We start from the raw sequence: 20,821 nt of genomic DNA on the forward strand, positions 1-20,821 counted from the left end.
GCACTCAATCTGCAAGAATCTTCAGCTAAAGTAGAGTGGACCAGAGGAAGAAGTTTACAAAAAAACAGCTAGCATGCACGGCACTGAGTTTTAATAGGGAGGTGAGAGAAATCACCTCCCTGGTTTTAAAGATGACAACAACAGTAGGCCTATAGTACACACATGTGATCCTTGAATACACCGTGCGTGTAATGTACTATACACAATCACTAGCTGCTTGTACATGCGCTTTCCATTGCCAGCTGGCTAACCAGAAGCGTGGAGGGATCGAGAAAATTTAGGGCTGATGGAGACGCACCCAAAATAGCGCGCTATTTCACGAATTAGCGCTCTAGTTGACGAACTAGACCAAGATTTTGGGGGAAATTTTCCCGATCAAATAGCGCGCTATCTGCGTCTTCACTACACAGATAGCGCGCTATTTTGACATCGGACTAGTTTGGTAACCGCAAGATAGCGCGCTATTTTGAAACTGCGGGCTGATGAAGACACGCCTTTTGTGGAAGGGGTGCTGAGGAGTGTGAAGATCCAAGGAAGAGGATTGGGGAGCTGTGTGCTGTGTATAGGTCAGGTGAGGTGGAGAGGCTGGGGGGGGGGGCAAAATTTCTGGGGACCAAGGGAAGAAGGTACAAGCTGTGGTGGTCAGGAAGTAGTGAGGGAATTGGAGGTGTGGGAGTCATGGTGAAGGAAGAAAGCTGTGAGAAGGTAGTAGAGGTAAGAAGAAAGAGTGGCAGAGTGTTAGCCTTTAACCCTTTCTGTGCCAATGAGCCAAATGTGCACAAACTTCACACACAAACCAATGGACAGGTATTATGATGTGGCAAGCAGAGGGTTAACCCATTGAGGACGAGTCCCGAGTATACTCGGGCAGGCGTCTATGGGAAATGTGTGTTGTAGCAAAATCAAACCATCCTCAACGGGTTAAGGAAGAAGTGGTAATGGAAAGGGTGATTTTTGGGCATGGTCCACAAAGTGGGGAAACAAGGTGTGAGAAAGCAAGGCTCTTTGATAAATTGAAATGGCCTTTGAATGGGATGTGCATGGCATGGATGAATTTTGATAGTTCTGGGCTCGGGGGACTTTAATGGACATGTTGGGAAATGGCTATCCATGGCTCTGAGAGTGTGCATGGAGGAAAAAGAAATGTGGAGAGAAATGTGGAAGGAAGGATGCTGTTGGAGTTTTGCGATGAGAACGATTCGTGTACGGCAAATACATGGTTCAGGAAAATGGGGAAGAGAAAGGTTACATTCAGTGCAGGGGGGAATGAGACGGAGATTGGCATTACAAAGAAAACAAAGAATCTGAGGGATGGGAAAACAGTACCAGTGGAGTTGCAGCACAAGTTGGTGCCTTGTCACTGATTTGGAGAAGGAGAAACTCAAGATGTTTGTGAGAAAGGGAACGATGTGGAAACTGAAGGAGACGAGAGCAAAATTTAAAGGACAAGTTCACCTTCATAGACATGTGGGTTGAGTGAATGCAGCAATATTAGTAGAACACATCAGTGAGAGTTTGAGGAAAATCCGACAATCCGTTCAAAAGTTATGAATTTTTAAAGTTTCTGCTCAGTCATGGCTGGATGAGAAGACTACTGTAGTTGTGATGTCACATGAGTACAACGGTATAAAGAAAGTATAAAGAAAATTCACCTTATTTTCACTTTTCTCGCATAACAAAAGAACACTCGACTTCTCTCTTTCAGAAGGCAAGGGGAATGATATTATCCTTAACATACGTCAGTAACAGGTCCAAGAAATGTGCACTTTATTCAAAAAGTAAAATTTTGTGAAATTCTCGTTTTATTTTCATTATATCGTTGTATGCACGTGACATCTGTACACTGTAGTAGTCTTCTCATCCAGCAGTAATTGTGCAGAAACTTAAAAAATTCATAACTTTGAATGGATTGTCAGATTTTCCTCAAACTTTCACAGATGTGTTCTACTAATATTGTTGCATTCACTCAATCCACAAGTACATGAAGGTGAACTTGTCCTTTAAGGAGAGAGCTGAAGAGCTAGTTAGCATTGATGCACCAGATGTGTGGAAATCTTTCAATTCTTTTTGTTCCAATGAGTCAAGTGTGCACAAATTTCACACACAAACCTGTGGACAGGTAATAATGTGGTGTGCAGAGGGTTAAAGGGATCGTACAGTTCTGGTCGAGGTGAGGATTTAGCTTTTAATGTTTTGCGAGATATTCAGAAACCACTCTATGAGATGTCAAAGAGCATGCAATTCTAAGGGGTATTAAAAGGTTATCTGATGAAAATCAGTTTTGAAATGGCTGAGATATCCAAAAACAAGGTGAAACAAAGAGATCCTAATAAAAGGCGTGACCTGTCACCTTTAATCATTATCACTTTTTTTTTTGATACCTCGGCCATTTGAAAACCTATTTTCATCAAATAAACGTTGAATCCTTCCTAAAATTACATGCTCTTTCATATTTCATAAGAGGTTTCTCATTATCTCACTTAGGAATGTTCAAAACATGAATCCCCACTTCAACTAATACTGTACAGTCCCTTTAAAGGACAAGTTTACCTTCACATACATGCTGATTGAGAGAATGTAGCAATATCAACAGGACATGTCAGTGAAAGTTTGAGGAAAATCAGGCAATCTGTTCAAAAGTTAAACCTAATGATTTTTTTTATTTTTGTTGCTATCATTGCTGGATGAGAAGACTACAGCTTGTGATGTCATGTGTTCAAAACGATTTAAAGAATATATTAGGAAAATTCACTGTAATTGACACATTAAATGTAGTAGTCTTCTTATCTGGCAGTGACTGTGCAGAAACTTTGAAAATTCATAATTTTTGAACAGATTGCCCAATTTTCCTCAAACATTCATAATGAGAGAGCACTTGACTTGCCTCTTTCAGCAGGCAGGGGGAATACTTTTACCCTTACCATATGTCAGTTACAAGTAAAAAAAAAATGTATACTTTATTCAAAAAAAAAAAAAAAATTGTAGAATTCTCATTATACTTTATCCTAATATCGTTTTATGCATGAGACATATTAACTGTAAAAGTCTTCTCATCCTGCAGTGACTGTGCAGTGAAATTTTAAAGATTCATCGCTTTTGAACGGATTGTCCGATTTTCCTCAAACTTTCACTGATGTGTTCTACTAATATTGCTGCATTCTCTCAGTTCACATATATGATACGAAGGCAAGTTTGTCCTTTAAGGAAGGGGTATTAAAAGCATGTGATGAAGTATGTGGAAAGCGAAAAGGGAGGAGAGATTTAGGAGGTGCATGCTTGTGGAACAAGGAGGTGAGGTATGTAAATGCAAGGGAGAAGAAAGCATACAAAGACTTTCAATAATTAGGACTGAGCAAATTAAGGACAGGTATTAAAAACAGCCTGAAGAATCATGGAAATCCAAGGCGGTCATGAAATCAATGAGGAAAGAGACTAAGGAGGAGTTTGGCAAGTTGGATGAGAACTTAAGTTTATACGGTCAATGAAAAAGGATGGAAGAGATATTGAAGGAGGAAGGTGCATGAGACGGAGTGATGAAAGGTTGAATTTTAGTGAGAAAACAGAGGAAGAGTTTTGAGAGAATGTATGGAGAGAATATATGGAGAGAATATATGAGTGAATAGGATGAAAAGGTGGAAGCTACTCGGGGGTCCAGAAGAGAGTTACTTGAGAAGAAATAGTGAAGGCAATTCGCATCGTCATCATTTTGATTTCAGCTGATGTTAACAGCTACAGGTCAGTCACTATCTTCCACGTCGACCTTTGTTTTTCTTCCCCACAGACTATTCGAAATTGTGACTGCAGCAATAACTGCCAGGCAAAAGATATGTACCTGGAGCAGTACGATGATGTGTTAAGATTCTCTGCAGGCAAAAAGGTGGCTGGATTTTTCGCTGAAAGTGTGCAGGTAACAAAATTGCAACTGGTTTTCTTTGCTGTGTTTTTTTTTTTTTTCAATTGTGATAATGGTAGTGGTGATTATAATCACGCTGCTAGTACAATTGCAACATTTTGGATGTCTATGACATTAAATAAATGTAATTAATGATGATGATTCATTCATTCATTCATTCATTCATTTATTTTTCATCCATGATGATGACGGTAATGAAATAATTTCATAAATGGTAAGTTTTTGTAAACAAGTTGTGCATTACTGTGTTGTGACATGTACAAGGAGATCCCCCCCCAAAAAAAAAACTAAAAAAAAAACTAAAAAAAAAAAAAAACAGATGGGAAATCACTAAATTCTCTTGTAAAAATGGTAGATATATCTTGCTTATTTCACAACATTATCACAAAATTTAATCACTGGCAGATTTGTCACTGAGTTCTTCATGAAATATACCAATGAAATAGATTTTATATACCACATGTATGGCCATGGCTGGCAGAAGAAAAATTTGCTGACATGAATTGAGAACCTCCCTTTCCCCCTGCTATCATCACAATGACTGAACTTAACCGGTCGAGGACAAGTCCTGAGTACACTCGGGCAAGCTTCTATGGGAAATGTGTGTTGTAGCAAAATCAAACCATCCTCAACGGGTTAATGAAGTTCTGCTCCCCCAGGCCTCTCCTCACCAAAAGAAAAAAAAAGAAGAAAAAGAAATAAGATGTGATAATGATGCAAATGATACAAATAGTTCTGACAACTGTAGAATGTATTGTTCATATTTTGTCTCCTTACATGATGTCTTTCTTCCCAATCAATCCAGGGTGTGGGAGGCACTGTGCAGTACCCTAAGGGCATCCTCAAGGAGTACTTCAGGATGACGCGGGAGCGAGGGGGCGTGTGCATCTCCGACGAGGTCCAGACGGGCTTTGGCCGCATGGGCAGCCACTTCTGGGGGTTCGAGACACACGACGTCCAGCCAGACATTGGCAAGTGAAATGTCGCTCATTTAGACATTGCCTAGATCAAGCAGAGAGCATGCTGTACACTGGTGTGATCCGTTATCCCGGTTGCTACTCTCTGAAAGCACGGTCAATTTCAAAAGTATATCTATAGTGGTGCATTTGACTACCTACATTTATCTCTCCAAATTTACCTGAAATTTCTCAATCTCGTAAAATCTTGACTCTACTTAATTTAAAGTATAAGAAATATAAAAGCTGCAGTTTTTACCAATTTGTATGTCCACATTGATGTCCTGCAATGATGTTTCATGTAAATTAATGCAAAGTGAAAGGAATATTTGCATTTTTTTGTTTGTTTTGTTTGGGGAGGGGGAGGATGAGTGGAGGGGACAATGCAATGTTTCCATAAGTGATCTTAGCCTCTATGCTGCAAAGAACATGTAAGAAATGTTTGAGATTGTTTTAATATGATCTGTTAAGAATCATATTTTTAGCTCACCTGAGCCAAAGGCTCAAGTGAGCTATTGCGATCGCCCTTTGTCCGGCGTCCGTCGTGCGTCGTGCGTCGTGCGTCGTCCGTCGTCCGTCGTCCGTCGTCCGTCGTCCGTCGTCCGTCGTGCGTCGTGCGTAAACTTTTTACATTTTCATCTTCTTCTTGAAAACCCCATGACCGATTTTCATCAAACTTGGCAGGTAGCATCCCTAGGGGGTTAGGAACTCAATTTGTTAAAATGGGCACCATGCCCCACCCAGGGGGCCCCCAGGGGGGCCCAAACCCCCCAAAATTAAGGAATCTGTAAAAATCTTCTTCTCTAGAACCAGAAGTGATAGAGCGAAGTTAATACTATGAGTTAGTACATTGATGACTGTAGTTTCAAGTTTGTTCATGGCAGAATCAGGGGTGTCCCCCTTGGGACCCAGGGGAGGGGGGTGGGGAAGGGTTCTAATGGGGCCTAAATTGTACATTTTCATCTTCTTCTTGAGAACTCCATGACCCATTTTCACCAAACTTGGCAGGTAGCATCCCTAGGGGGTTAGGAACTCCATTTATTAAAATGGGCACCATGACCCACCCAGGGGGCCCCCAGGGGCCCAAACCCCCCAAAATTAAGGAATCCGCAAAAACCTTCTTCTCTAGAACCAGAAGTGACAGAGCTAGGTTAATACTATGAGTTAGCACATTGATGACTGTAGTTTCAAGTTTGTTCATGGCAGAATCAGGGGTGCCCCCCTTGGGACCCAGGGGGGGGGGGGGGGGGGGGGGGGTGGGGGTGAGGAGGGGTCCTAATGGGGCCTAAATTGTACATTTTTATCTTCTTGAGAACCCCATGACCCATTTTCACCAAACTTGGCAGGTAGCATTCCTAGGGGGTTAGGATCTCAATTTGTTAAAATGGGCACCATGCCCCGCCCAGGGGGCCCCCAGGGGGCCCAAACCCCCCAAATGAAGGAATCTTTAAAAATCTTCTCTAGAATCAGAAGTTATAGAGCTGAGATAATACTATGAGTGAGTACATTAATGACTGTAGTTTCAAGTTTGTTCATAGGAGATCCAGGGGTGCCCCTCTTGGGGGTAGGGGGAGGGGGGTGGTTGGAAGGGTCCAAATGGGGGCCTGAATTGTACATTTTCATCTTCTTCCTGAAAACCTCATGATGGATTTTTGTCAAACTTGGCAGGTAGCATCCCTAGGTGGTCAGGATCTCAATTTATCAAACTGGGCACCATGCCCCACCCAGAGGGCCCCAGGGGGCCCCAATTCCCCCAAATTAAGGAATCTTGAAAAAATTGGGCCCTTATTGTACATTTTCATCTTCCACTTGAGAATACCTCGTCAAATTTTGGTAGAGCTGTGAATAATTTAGATTAGTGACTGCGTGAAAGGTGAACTTGCGATACTCAGGTGAGCGCTAGACCCGCGGGTCTCTTGTTTTAACCTCCTTTGAGGAATAGCGCTATGGAAACCTACTAGGGACAAAAATCAAACAAACAAAAACAGTACCTGATGAATCTACCCAAACTTTTAAAAACTTTATCTATAGTGATGTGTTTTAAACTTTCCATTTAGATTTGTAAAGAAGAGAGAGGTAGGTCTGTCAGGCAAAACTGAACAGCCAAGTCCACAGATTTGATGCAACATTTGCATATTTTCAGGCCTATTTCAAAATCAGTGTCTGCAACTTTTTCTGGGTTTTGTGATGAAGGGTCACCAAATAGTGGGAGAGGAGGCCCCATCAGAAGTTAGCAAACTGAAAGAAGTACAGTGTCACCATTGTTCAGTGAATTGCACCTTCACGGTTGATCTCATAGCCATGTTTACAAGCCACCTTAATTGTCTAACTACCGTTTATAGCAAAATGTAAACCACAGAACGTGGTTTCAAAACCATGTTTCTAGCCAGATAAGTTTGTTACAAGTGTACCCCAGATTACCCAATCCTGTTTTCATCCTGCACTGCATGCCTTCGTCCTTTTACACACACTGTAAAATTAATAATCATGTGCCTTCCAAACATGCTTTTGTTTGTTTTGTTTTATTTGGTGTGCGTGCAAGGGCTCATGCATCTAAACAATGCTTGAGAATGGATTGCCTTGAAAGGAATTGAAATGGATGTTTCTGGTTTTCTATGATGATATAAATGGTAAAATAGCATAATGATAAATGTATTGTATGTGATTATGTAAGTAGTTGCATACTTTCATGTGCTACACATGTTCCATGATGTATGTGCATAGATTGTTTCGTGTGTGTGTGTGTGTGTGTGTGTGTGTGTGTGTGTGTGTGTGTATTTCATGTGTATGCAGTCATGTGTGCGTCTGCACATGAGTTTGTTGGTGAGTGTGTGTTCCTTCACTCGATTTTGCAGGCTACTGTAGAGATGCTATACATTTTCAGCAGTGTAACAGTGTTTGTGAATGGAGTTTTCTCATAACATTGTCTTAATGCCTCAGGCCAAAGTACAGAAAGGTTTTGTTATGATTGTATGCACAAAGGAGAAGGAGGTCATCCTTAAAACAATACGTGAGGTCATATGCTAGACTTTACTTTGATGTTTTAGATGTGGATAAATTTAAAGTCTTTTTTGCATTCTTATCAACTTATTCCAAAAAGCTGTGAAGTTCTCCAGGAACAGGTGTTTTTTGTCTTCCGTTGAGAAAAGTGTTCTAGGCATATATGATGTCAACAAACCTTAATAGCTTTGAGCATGAAATTCTGCGGCGACATGCTTGCAATGTAGATAGCATTGCACAACTCAGAAACTATATCCTATTCCTAGAATCCACAGAGTGTCAGTGTGCTGTGTCAATGAATTTGCTCCATCTAATTTCATGCGTGGCATGGCCATAAACTCCATGTGCGAATGAAAATTGTCTTATAAAAGTCATTGTGAAATAATTTCAAGAAGATAACTTTTTTTTTCTCCACTTTGATATTAATTGCAGTGTCTATAGACTATTAGTAGGAAAAGATCGTACTTTTTAGAGTAATTTTGTTCAATTTCTGCACCTGTATGTAAAGTAGAAACTCGAGTCTTGTAAGTGATATACTGTATACGCTATATATTTCGCGAATTTCGCGAGTCGGGAGCTATTCGCAAAATTAACAACACGCGAAAATATTACCTTCCAAAATGAATCCCTTGCCTTGATGATACGAACATTTCAGTACTAGTATACCATGTCACGGCTTACCGAACAGACCATACTGGCTAAGCTTGTTTACGCACGTCCACGTCTACTTACGAATACTGTAGAGAGGGGACCACTCGTCAGAAATCTAGCGCGATGGACTTAACCACTTCAAAAATGTTGAATTCTAACTTACTAGTTCGCAGAGTTTGGTAAGTTTTTTTCATGCAATGTATAACTAGTATCATTCTTATTTGCTAGTAAGTTGAAAATTCACACTTTCTTTGCCACTTCATATTTTCTCTGGTCCCCCAATCGCGAATTTAACCACTCGCGAAAATGTGTGACAGCGGCAATTCGCGAAAATTTATGTACGCGAAAATTATAGCGTATACAGTAAGTGATGTGCTTACTTGTTTCTTTGTCATTTTGAACAGTGACCATGGCTAAGGGAATTGGTAATGGAATCCCACTGGCTGCTGTAGCGACAACTACAGGTATGGACCAGTTTCAACGCACTCGTAACCTTTGTATGTTCATATTCTTCTCCTTTTTTCTTTCTCTCTATTGCTGTCTACCCATATATTGCTTTATCTATCTATCTATCTATCTATCCATATTTCTATTTTTTTTTGTCCATTGCCCTATCTTCCTATCTATCTGTATACATCTCCATCAATCTCTGTCTATCTATCTATCTATCTATCTATCTATCTTTCTATCTATCTATCTATCTATCTATCTATCTATCTATCTATCTGTCTGTCTGTCTGTCTCTCTGTCTGTCTGTCTCTATCTATCTGTTCATCTATCTATTCATCTCTCTGTCTGTCCCTATCTATTTATCTGTCTATCTATCTATATATCTCTCTCTGTCTATCTCGATCTATATCTTTCTTTCTATCTACTATCTGCCTTAATCTCTGTCTCTATAGAGCACTTGTAATAAGGTGAACAAACTTTTATAATTTGTCATATTCTTAAAATCCATAGATGAATTTCACCATTGATTTTTTTTTTTTCAAATATAGGAATTTGTTAAAATGGAAGAGTTTTTGGTGTTCGTGAAGCATTTATTTGTTTTATTTTGTTTTATTGACACATGTTATTTCACTGCCCCATCTCCTGCATAATTCAGTGCATCTTAACTTTAAAACCAATTTTTTCCAAGCTGAGGCTATCTTGTTATTGTTTTTTTTAACCATTTCCCCAATTCTAACTTTTAAGGGATAAACATCATACTGAGGTATTTCAGGATAACAGACTGAACTTAATGCAACATTATATGTGACCCGCTACAACAAAATGGTCCTAAAGTCACGCACGGTCGAAGCCGTGAAAATCGAGTTTGAAGTTAGAGCATCAAAATTGGTCAAAACTTACGATTTTCTGAATTTGACATATTATTAGAGTCTGACATGTCTTCTATCATCTGTCGAAATTTTGAAGCAAAATGATGAAAGGAAAGACCAAAAAATAGCGTTTTTGTGGGCCATGTTTTTTGGGCGTTTCAACGAAGCAGAAACTGGTTCGAACGTTTGGATTGAGCGCCACACATAGGCTCCGCCCCTAACAACGACCAGAGTGATCTCATTGGTCAGTTTGCTGCTCGCCGCTAACCGAAGCGTGAAGCTTGCACACTGCCCAGTCGACTGGTGCATGCGGGCGGGTTGCGCTATGCCTAGCCGCTTCTCCTGACATCCTGGTCACTGATTGGTCGGTGAGGAGACCGCCGACGCTGTGTTTGAATGAGCATTTCGGGGGTTGCTAGGGCTCAGCTTCTATTGTCCGGAGGTGAATACTGACTTGCGTGTCTCTTGATTGTGATTGCGTCGCAAGAAGAACTTTTAGGGCGCTTTTCTCGAAACAGTGATTTCCCAGACGTCTTGACATGCTCTCTTTTGAACATCGATATCTCTGCAGCCGATTATTTTTATAAGACGTGTTATATATCAATTTAAAGCAGAAAGATTAGGGAATTGTGTCATGCAATTTTCAAATAATCGACCTCGCCCGACTTTAGGATCATTTTGTTGTAGCGGGTCACATATAATAGACATTTCGTTGGCACATGATCCATGATATAAAGCTACTCCAACTGCATCACTTTTTGTAGTGATGATGTTCTCTGTGTGATAATGTAGCACATCAATTTTTGACACCAAGGCAGAACTGACTGGAGAAAAGTTGGTACAAGACAGGTATCTTTTCCTTCTCAAGACAGATGTCTTTTCTCTCTTCATCAATGTCACTCCACAGAGATTGCAGCCACCATGGCGGGAGCTCTGCACTTCAACACGTATGGAGGAAATCCTCTCTCATGTGCTGTTGGTTCAGCAGTCTTAGAGGTATGAAAAGTACCAATGATTTGACAGAACTTACCTTAATTAAATCTCTCCCTTGCCCTACTCCACCCCTCATCTCAACCATTACCATGGAATAAAGACAAAGAGGCATTATAGAAAGTACTAGAGTGTTCTTATATAATAGCTTTTAAGTATTAACCCATTGCTTCTAAGATGAGATAATTTCTTAGAGACTCACAAAATTTGCAAAAATAAAAACCCTGTGAAATATGGCGTACAGGCCTACAGTTTATCAGCTGTACACAGTAGATTTCCTTGTCAATAGCAAAGCAACACACACAGTATGATGGTATTTCACTTGATTTATTGTAAATTGCTGTCTGGTACTTTTATTCTCAAGCAGCAAATTCTGTATGGTACAGAGTAATTTTAGGTGTCAAGGGCTTACAAATGGCAGAAACAGACCAGTGCTTTTTTTTTAGTGCACTGTTGCTTTTTCTCTGAAAGACATTATTGCAGTCATTTGTAATGTTTAGAGTCTGATGCTAAGACTAGGACTACCTAAATGTCAGTTACCAGTGTCTTGCTAAGTACTTATGCATGTGTAATGACATTTATATAATATTGGATGGCCTTGAGATTAATACAAGGAAATATTGGACGAGCTATGCACAAATATTGGACGAGTCGAAGACGAGTCCAATATTTTGCTTAGCGAGTCCAATATTTCCTTGTATTAATCGAAAATAGGACATTCAATATCATCATAATTATCCTACAGAGGATTTTAGCAAAGAATGTTTTCACTTTGGCCTACCCTTTCTGTCTCCGACTCCGAGTGCTGTTCCTACTGTGTAGTGATCCCGACATGGGGTATGGTACATGTACACTCTTCAGTGCAAGTCGAAGTTAATCCACTTCAGTCTCTGATAAAACAGTGATCTATGTATCCAAGGTAGCCGTCATGTTACTGCTAGACCGAGATCTAGCTAATTTAGACCAGAATTAGATGTATTTGTATCCGAGATCTGAGAAACAATTCACGTCACATCTACCGTAGATCGTGAAAGATCGAATTAGGCTACTACTACCACAACTAGTCCTACTGTGCTGTATATAACGTACTTGTACACACGTACGTACATGTACAGTAACTGTAATATGCATATCGCGCATGCAAATGCAAGCGCAGCGGCGGCGGCCGGCTACATTATATCGCGCGCGGGCTATCTAGTTTAGCGCTGAGCATGCAGAGCTGCAGATCAATCGTCGCCTTGCGCCTGCATGCACAAAAAAAATGCAACTTGTTTTCATCAAACCTAAATTTAACTTCCTGTTATGAAAGTGATATTTTGAAAAATTGTGTGAAAAACAATTTCAACTTATTGATATATGAAATTTGTTTGTATAAACACAGAATTTTAGAAGAAACGATATTCTAGTTAATTCGTGATTGACCAATCACAGACGTTTTTACTTCTTATTTCAGGTCATCTCGTATATATCTCAACCAATCAAGGTGCAGTTTATAAAAACTTTGGGGAATCCCCCTCTTGCCCTCCAATATTTTAAATATTGGTCGCCTCGGCAAAAAATATTGGTCGAGTTCAACAAACTTTTTAAGTGGGTTGGAGGTTATGAGGTGCGTCGACAAAATAACACTTGTATTTGGGCTCTAAAAATCCTCTGTAAGGATAATAATGTCTGATATTAACCTGTTCAGAATATTTGGTCTGTTCAGAATATTTGGTGTGTTCAGATGATACCTCATATCCTTTGAAACTGTACTCTGGACATTTGTCATTGATGCAGCACACAAGTATCTCCCTCAATTCTCAATAGATTCTCCCAGATTTCGATGTGTGAATGTTCGCAGCCCTGTACATGTTGACTTCTGCTGATGTGAATAGATCTACCAATCACACATTCTGGGACTGTTCGATTAAACTAAAAGTGTCATCGTTTTCATCATTTCATATACAACATTGTATTTTGCACCCACTAAACTCTGCCCCAAAAGAACAACTTTATTGCTCTTGGTGATGTTATGAACAGAAGTCGGCTCACCCCAATGTCTACCGTTACCTTGACTAATTCACATACTTACAGAGCAAGACAGATCTCTTAGAATGACACTCCACAAAGTGTAATAGTTAGTGCTGTGTGGAAAATTTTCCAGGATGTAGATTATGTGAACCCGTTGAGGACGGACTGATTTTGCTACAACACGCATTTCCCATAGACCTCTGCCCGAGTATACTTGGGACTCGTCCTCAACGGGTTAAGGAACAGTTTTAAGTTGTATTGTACAAAGGCGATCTTGCTCTTGTGACCTGGTTTACCTGGTTATGTCAAGTTACATGCCATTAGGTAATGCTATACTGAATGTATATTTCAGCTGACTTGACTGCTGATTACATCATAAAAGGTAAGAGAGAGTTTGGATGAGTGGAGCTAGGTGGGTTCTGAACTATGTATTTTGATCGAGCAGTTGATACATTTGTGATATGAAGACCTTTTCATATCAGCAGAAGTCATCATGGACACTGGACTGGAATTGGATGCCAGGGACCCTTTGAGTATTCCTAAACTGCTCTTTTGTTCCTTTGGGAATGCTATAGGTGATAGATGACGAGGGTTTACAGGCAAACTCGGCCGCTGTGGGCACCCACATGTTACTAAAGCTGGAGAAGCTGAGAGATGAGTTCGAGATCGTTGGCGACGTCAGAGGAAAGGGACTCATGATCGGAATGGAGATGGTCACAGACAAGGTGAGGATTCTGTTTAAGGGGATGGTATAGTTTTGGTTGAAATGGGGGATTCAGATTTAACTTTTTTGCCAAATAATGAGAAACCTCTTATGAAATATTAAAGACCATGCAATTCTAAGAGGAATTCAAAGTTTATTTGATGAAAATTGCTTTTAAAATGGCTGAGATATCCAAAACAAAGTAAAACAAAGTGATCCTATTAAATAGAAGGTGGATCTCGCCATTTAATAGCTCACCTGAGCCGAAGGCTCAAGTGAGCTATAGCGATCGCTCTTCGTCCATCGTCCGTCGTGCGTCGTGCGTCGTGCATCGTGCATCGTGCATAAACTTTTTACATTTTCATCTTCTTCTTGAAAACCCCAAGACCAATTTTCACCAAACTTGGCAGGTAGCATCCCTAGGGGGTTAGGATCTCAATTTGTTATGATGGGCACCATGCCCCACGAAGGGGGCCCCCAGGGGGCCCCGAACCCCCCAAAAAAGGAATCTTTAAAAATCTTCCTCTCTAGAACCAGAAGTGATAGAGCTAAGTTAATACTATGAGTTAGTAGATTAGTGACTGTAGTTCCAAGTTTGTTCATGGCAGATCCAGGGGTGCCCCCCTTGGGGTGGGGGACGGGGGTGTTGGGGAGGTCCAAATGGGGCCTAAATTGTACATTTTCATCATCTTGTAGAAAACCTCAAGATGGATTTTCACCAAACTTGGCAGGTAGCACCCCTAGGGGGTTAGGATCTCAATTTGTCACAATGGGCACCATGCCCCACCCAGGGGGCCCCCAGGGGGCCCCAACCACCCCCCCCCAAAAAAAAAAAATTAAGGTATTTTAAAAATCCTCTTCTCTAGAACAAGACGTGATAGAGCTAAGTTAACACTTTGAGTTAGTACATTGATGACTGTAGTTATAAGTTTGTTCATGGTGGAATCAGGGGTGCCCCCCTTGGGACCCAGGGGAGGGGTCCTAAAGGGGCCTAAATTGTACATTTTCATCTTCTTCTTGAAAACCCCAAGACCAATTTTCACCAAACTCGGCAGGTAGCAATGCTAGGGAGTTAGCATCTCAGTTTTTTTAATTGGGCACCATACCCCACCCAGGGGACCCCAAGGGGGCCCAACCCCCCCCCCCCCCCCCCCAAGAAAAAAGTTAAGGAATCTTTGAAAATCTCTAGAACCAGAAGTGATAGAGGTAAGTTAATACTATGAGTTAGAAGATCAATGACTGTAGTACCAAGTTTGTTAATGGAAGATCCAGGGGTGCCCCCCTAGGGGCAGGGAGGGGGGGGGGGGGGTTCCAAATGAGGCCTAAATTGTACATTTTCGTCATCATCTTGAAAACCTCATGATGGATTTTCACCAAACATCCCTAGGGGGTTAGGATCTCGATTGGTTAAAATGCACACCATGCTACTGCCCCCCATCCCCCCAAATTAAGGAATCTTTTTAAAAAAAAGTGTCTCTAGAACCAGAAGTGATAGAGATAAAATTGATACTATTGGGGGGGGGGGGGGGGGGTCTGAATTTGGGCCCTAATTGTACATGTTTATCTAATACTTGAGAATGCCTGGTCAAATTTTTGGTGGAGCTGTGTGTAATTTAGATTAGTGACTGCGTGAAAGGTTAACTTGCAATACTCAGGTGAGCGCTAGACCCGAGGGTCTCTTGTAAGGATTCCTTTGTTGTTGGATATCTCAGTGAGTTCCAAAACCAGTTTTCGTCAAATAAACTTTGAAATCCTGTTAGAACTGTATATGCTGTTTAATATTTCATTCAGAGGTTTCTCTTATCTCACAAAACTATTGGAAACCTGAAGCCCTATCCCAACCAAAACCATGCCATCCCTTTAAAGAACCGAATTTACTCCATGGTTGTCATTGTTTTTTCCTGCTACACACAGCTTGGATAATCTGTTCACGTTCACTCTCTCATGATTTACCATATCAAACATTCAATTATATTCCTATAGTTTTTCTTTTTCTCTCTCTCTCTTTCTGTCTCCCAATTTGTCAGTACAGTATAACAATTTCCGGTCACCCCATTGTCTTCCCCTCTCTTGAAAAATGCTAGAATTTTCATATAGACTTCTTTATTTCCTTTTTTTTTTTTCTCTTTCTCTCAACATAGTAGTATGTTACAAATCTTTGCAATATCTGAGGTTCTTGTCTCGTGAAAAAATACATTGTGCGTTTTTTATCATTTCAGTCCTCTTGTTGTTGCTGCCTGTCTCTTCTATTTCTCTTTCTCTATCTATCTCTATCTTTCACTGTGTCTGTCTGGAAATATATTATACTGTCAAAGTAGATATTTTCGCATGAGTATTTTTCACACATGGCTGGAAAGATGAGTTTCACAGGTTTTGAATTCTCCGGAATCTGGACATGAACGACTGGAACATATTTTGGCAAGTAAAAATATTCGCATGCTTTCACTTGTGCACTGGTTTCTGGTTGCGCAAAAGATTTCCACTCTTATAGTACTCTAATTGTGTTGAATTTGTTTCTATTTTTCTATCTGTCTGCCTTGGCTGGTGTGGACCGACAGGAGTCAAGAAACCCTCTTCCAGCCCCAGAATTCATGGACATCTGGGAGGACACCAAGGAGATGGGAATCCTTCTGGGAAGGGGCGGCTACTACGGCACCGTAAGATTCAATTTGTCTTTTTTGCCTGTTCTTGTTTATCCTACACATTCCAAAAACTTTCCTCTTCTGTGTAGAACATGAACAAATTCTATGCATTGATGACTTTGAATTTCTCATTTTGCCATAGTTGTAAAGCGATCAGAAAATATTGCCATTTAGAGTAGAGCACTCATTGCAGCATTGGAATGTCAAAAAATGAGACTTTACATCAGATGCAACATAGCATGTTTATTTTTGTTTCATAAACTAAAATTTGTTAAAAAGGAGATTTTGTGGAGTTATTTGTTTGAGCTTAACTTGCACTTGGTATTATATGCAAGTCATTAAGAAATTAATTGTAAGGTCTACCAGCATTATAATGAAATTTGGAGACAAAGAAAAAGTTTCATATTTCATGAAATTAAAAAGCTGTATTTCAGCTGTTGAGAAGAGTTTAGGAAAGAATGCAAAATTACATTTTCATTCCCCTCATAAAGTGCCATCAAAATGAAATGAAAATTTGGTCCTCTTAAAAGCTTGTTTTTCAATATTAATCACATTTGTGTATGGTAGTTTTCTATCTTTTAATCTGACATATTTGATCTTTTCAGAAAAGTACTCTGATAAAGTGTTTCCCAGCACTCTTTTTTGCTTTTTGCACCTAGAAATATTGTAAGTAAAGTGAGGAACCAAAAGTGCTCATAAACCTCACTTCATACGTAAGGCATGGTATCTTAATTACCACATTATTTGGCATCTGTCTTTTTCTCATGTTGATATGCGTGGTTGCTGTTGCCATGGTCACCTTGTTTTTGTTTTACATTACATTGTAATAAGAACATTGGCAGTCTTTTGATCAGAGGTAACTTTCACTGTGAGCTGTGTGCAAAATGCTTACAATTTCTTGTTTTCTCCCCGCAACCCCCCCCCCCCACGTTTTTCTCCTTCCTTACGGAACTTCACAGGTGTTCCGCATCAAGCCACCAATGTGCATAACCAAAGAAGATGCGGACTTTGCCGTGGCAGTCCTGCGTCAAGCGTTGCTCAAGCACCGTGACAGGCAGGCCAAGAATTGAGGAGGGAGACACTTGTCTTTCTTTCCCATCATTCTCAGTTTCTTTGTAAGTTTTACTTGTTTAGAAGAACATTCCTGTTTCTATTTGTACTTTTCTCTCTTTTTTTTCAATCATCCACTGCCAGCCAGTGTTTGTACAGTAGGCTGACTGGCTGATATTAACTCATGTGTTGCAGGAATTGTGTGTGCCATATACGAGCCATTTTTTTTTTAATAAAGCCCAGCTTTCCCAACAGTAGCACAGCTGCAGTCCAAGGAATGCTCCCAAAAAAGATGATCAGACAAGATGCAGTGGCCATGGACTTGCACAGAAATTGATTAGGAATTATGTGATTAAATGAAATTAGTTAAGAAATAAAATAGTATAAGTGATATTAGTAATGTACATGTACTCATATTGTACTCATGCCTTTTAAGCACAAAGAAAGTTTATGTAGAACAATTAAGTAATTGTCATAATGTATCAAATTGTACTATTATATGCTTTAAAAGCACAAAGAGAAAACTATCATGATTTCTGCAGATCACATTTAAACTATGAAGTATCATCATCATTATCATCATCATCATCGTCGTTGTAGATTGTACAATATTTTCCTTACTACGCACTATTTACCCAGACTGTTAGATTATCTTCATGCCATCTTGAGACTGCAAAGTAGAACAGTTTGTACATAGCTTTGCAATACAGAAAGTCCAGCTTCCCACACTGGGTAGACTTCTACTATTGTGATTGTCTTGTGGGATAAAACGTGAAAACACAAGATAAGTCTGGTTGATAAGGCTTATAGATTAGCCCGAGGAAAGAGAGTAGAAAGATATCCTTTCTAACTGTTAGCTTTTCTCAAAGCGTAATTGATATGTGAACTTATACCCGACATTGTGGCTGGCTGTGCCAGTATAATTCTTTCTATTCCGTCCTCTGTCAGGGGAAGACCTGGGAGGTAGGATAAAAACCATGTGTGTGCTAAAAGGTGTGTGAAAGATGCATGACAAGGAAGATCTCTGTATATATTGTTCTTCCATTTGTGCCGAGAGCAGAGACTCCAACCCCAAGCACCTTCTGATCTGGAGATTCTCCCGCCTGAAACCCCTAACAAACAGGAGACTCCAACTTGATATGCGCTTTGTGCACATAATGAGCGCGAAGTTCCTTGCGGCCGGGGTCCAGGGTCCATGCTCTAGGGTCCTAGACGCTCTCTTGTGCTATCTAAGGCTTATTTTTCAACATACGATGGCAACAAGGAAGAAATCATTTCAAGCAGGAGACACAGAGCCAGGGCGGGAGAAATTAAATCTCAAGCAGGAGAACAGGAGATTTTGCAAAAGTGGGCTTTCGGCAGGAGATCTCCCGTCGAAAGCGGGAGAGTTGGAGTCTCTGTACGAGTTGCATTTCAAGTCAGTAAAGCAAGCTTAGCACAAGGCAGTTATTCCCAAGATATTTGAAGGAGAGTCAGTGCAAGTCCCACTTTCTTTCTATTCTTTTCTACATCAGTGGAGTGGTCTTGTGTGTGTGTGTTCAACACCATTTGCATACCAAATTCCAATCAGTACATGTATCACATATTTAACATGTCAGGTGGATTGTATGAGCTGCATTGAACTGTTTCATTGCATCCCAGGGAAAACAATAGCTTGCATGACCTTATTATTGGTATGTGCTGCTTACTTCAGTATAGTTGTATATGGCATACTGTTTGATTATTCTAATTTGCTGCAAATTAATTGATGCATATTGTACCAAAAAGTGTCTATCTTGCCAAAAAAGCAGAACACAAAAACAACAGCAGCATTAGTGTACCTCATTTTAAAGGGGATGGCTAGTATCCGATCAGTGGGAATCAGTGGGAATGCTGAGGGATGATTGTTCCAATCCTTGTGGGATTCCTTTAAGAGTACAGTATGTATCTACTGTTGTGTGAAAATTATTTGCTTCAGAACGGTCTCATATTCAAGTAATGTGCAGATTAATGCCCCGTCACTGACCAGGGACGCTAACCTGGAAACATCAAACTGCACATTACTTGAATATGAGACCATTCTGAAGCAAATGATTTTCACACAACAATAGATATATAATGTACTCTTAAATGAATCCCACAAGGATTGGAACAATCATCCTCCAGCATTCCCACTGATTCCCACTGATCAGTTACTAGCCATCCCCTTTAATGTATTAATCAGCCTTCTTACATTATTAAACTCCAAAGTTCATTGACCCTGTCTGCAAAAAGGTCAAATATCCTTCAAAAATCATAAAAATTAGATCGCTACCAAAGTTCAATCATCTGTTCCTTGTGTCATTATCAACTTCTCCTGCAAGTTTCATGCACATCCGTCCCCAACTTTTTGAGTTATTTTGCACACAGACAAACAAGCAAACAAGTGTTATGCCGATGAAAACATGACCTCCTTCTTCCTTTGTGGAGGTAAAAATAATAGTTATGATAAAGGTGCAAAAATCTTGCTCCAATCGAGTGAAGGTTGGTTTGCTGCATTTCAAAATCTCAATGTCAATCATGCATTTTGTATTGTTGTAGAATTCACACCGTACAATATAGAAATAGGTTGTGGTCAATCCTGATTGTGTAACTATAATCTCTTATGATCTCATATGACCCTTACCTCATACACATGTATTTCTCATCTTGTCCATTTTCAAAGATTTGTATGCAAGTGATGTATCAAGTGGGTTTTTGAGATTTTGCATTGTCAGTAAATTTTGTGTAGCATTTTTTGGTGAAATTTTATATCAAATTTTCAAGATTATGGAATCGACAAGATTAATGTCACTGCCTTGTATGTCAGTTTCTCGAAAAATGTTTCTTCTCATACGCAATGTGTATAATTATATGTATCAGTGTATGGTTACAATACATTTTCAATGCAGTAAATTTTGTGTAGCATTTTTTTGTGAATTTTTATATCAAATTTTCAAGATTGCTTTGTTATATGTCAGTTTCTCGAAAAACTGTTCATCATACGTAATATGTATAATTATATGTATCAGTGAGTTTATAATGCGTTTATACATTTTTTTTTTTTTAGCCTGTATTGTTACTCTGCCTCATATCATCAAAATAAAACTATATTCTTATAAGAGAATAAAATGTATATGTATATGTTTTACACAATGTTGAATTTGATGTGCTTCTATTTGATTTGCTGGCTGCAAGAGTCAAAGGGGAATGAAGGGGAAGGAAATATGTATGTGGATTGAGTGAATGCAGCATTATTGGTATTACACTACAACTGTACTAACAGTGCTGCATTACCTCAATTCATATTACTGGTTTATATTTGGGTTTCATGTGAACATAATGTGAGCCATTATTAAGATGAAAATCCAAAGAAGTTGCACAGTTTCATTTTAAAGTGGGCCTAAACTATTAGTACCCATATGCAGTTTAGGTCAACGAACCTTGTTTCAGGTTTCAATGTTTGTTTTTTGACATTAGACATTCAGACATTTGGCATATGATTGCATATCTTTTATCAGAGATGAAAGATTCCAAGGCACTACTGTAATTCCATTCATTGCAACTATAAAAAGGAGGAAAACAATCTT

At 39.7% G+C, this 20,821-nt stretch overlaps 1 protein-coding gene across 1 annotated transcript in view; it reads left to right on the top strand.

The window, feature by feature from the left end:
• The window catches only part of LOC139712067 (alanine--glyoxylate aminotransferase 2, mitochondrial-like), a 48,976-nt gene extending 31,661 nt beyond the window's left edge, over positions 1-17,315 (top strand). Inside the window, exons 6-12 of the mRNA XM_071623904.1 lie at positions 3,782-3,907; positions 4,719-4,884; positions 8,925-8,984; positions 10,747-10,835; positions 13,415-13,564; positions 16,101-16,199; positions 17,144-17,315. Coding sequence (XP_071480005.1) covers positions 3,782-3,907; positions 4,719-4,884; positions 8,925-8,984; positions 10,747-10,835; positions 13,415-13,564; positions 16,101-16,199; positions 17,144-17,254 — 801 coding nt within the window. The 3' untranslated portion in view covers positions 17,255-17,315. The remainder of the gene's footprint in view (positions 1-3,781; positions 3,908-4,718; positions 4,885-8,924; positions 8,985-10,746; positions 10,836-13,414; positions 13,565-16,100; positions 16,200-17,143) is intronic.
• The last annotated feature ends 3,506 nt before the right edge of the window (positions 17,316-20,821 follow it).

Source organism: Diadema antillarum, unplaced genomic scaffold (genome assembly GCF_040938485.1).
Source record: "Diadema antillarum isolate AM-2024a unplaced genomic scaffold, OU_Dant_1.0 seq00001754_RagTag, whole genome shotgun sequence".
NCBI lineage: Eukaryota > Metazoa > Echinodermata > Echinoidea > Diadematoida > Diadematidae > Diadema > Diadema antillarum.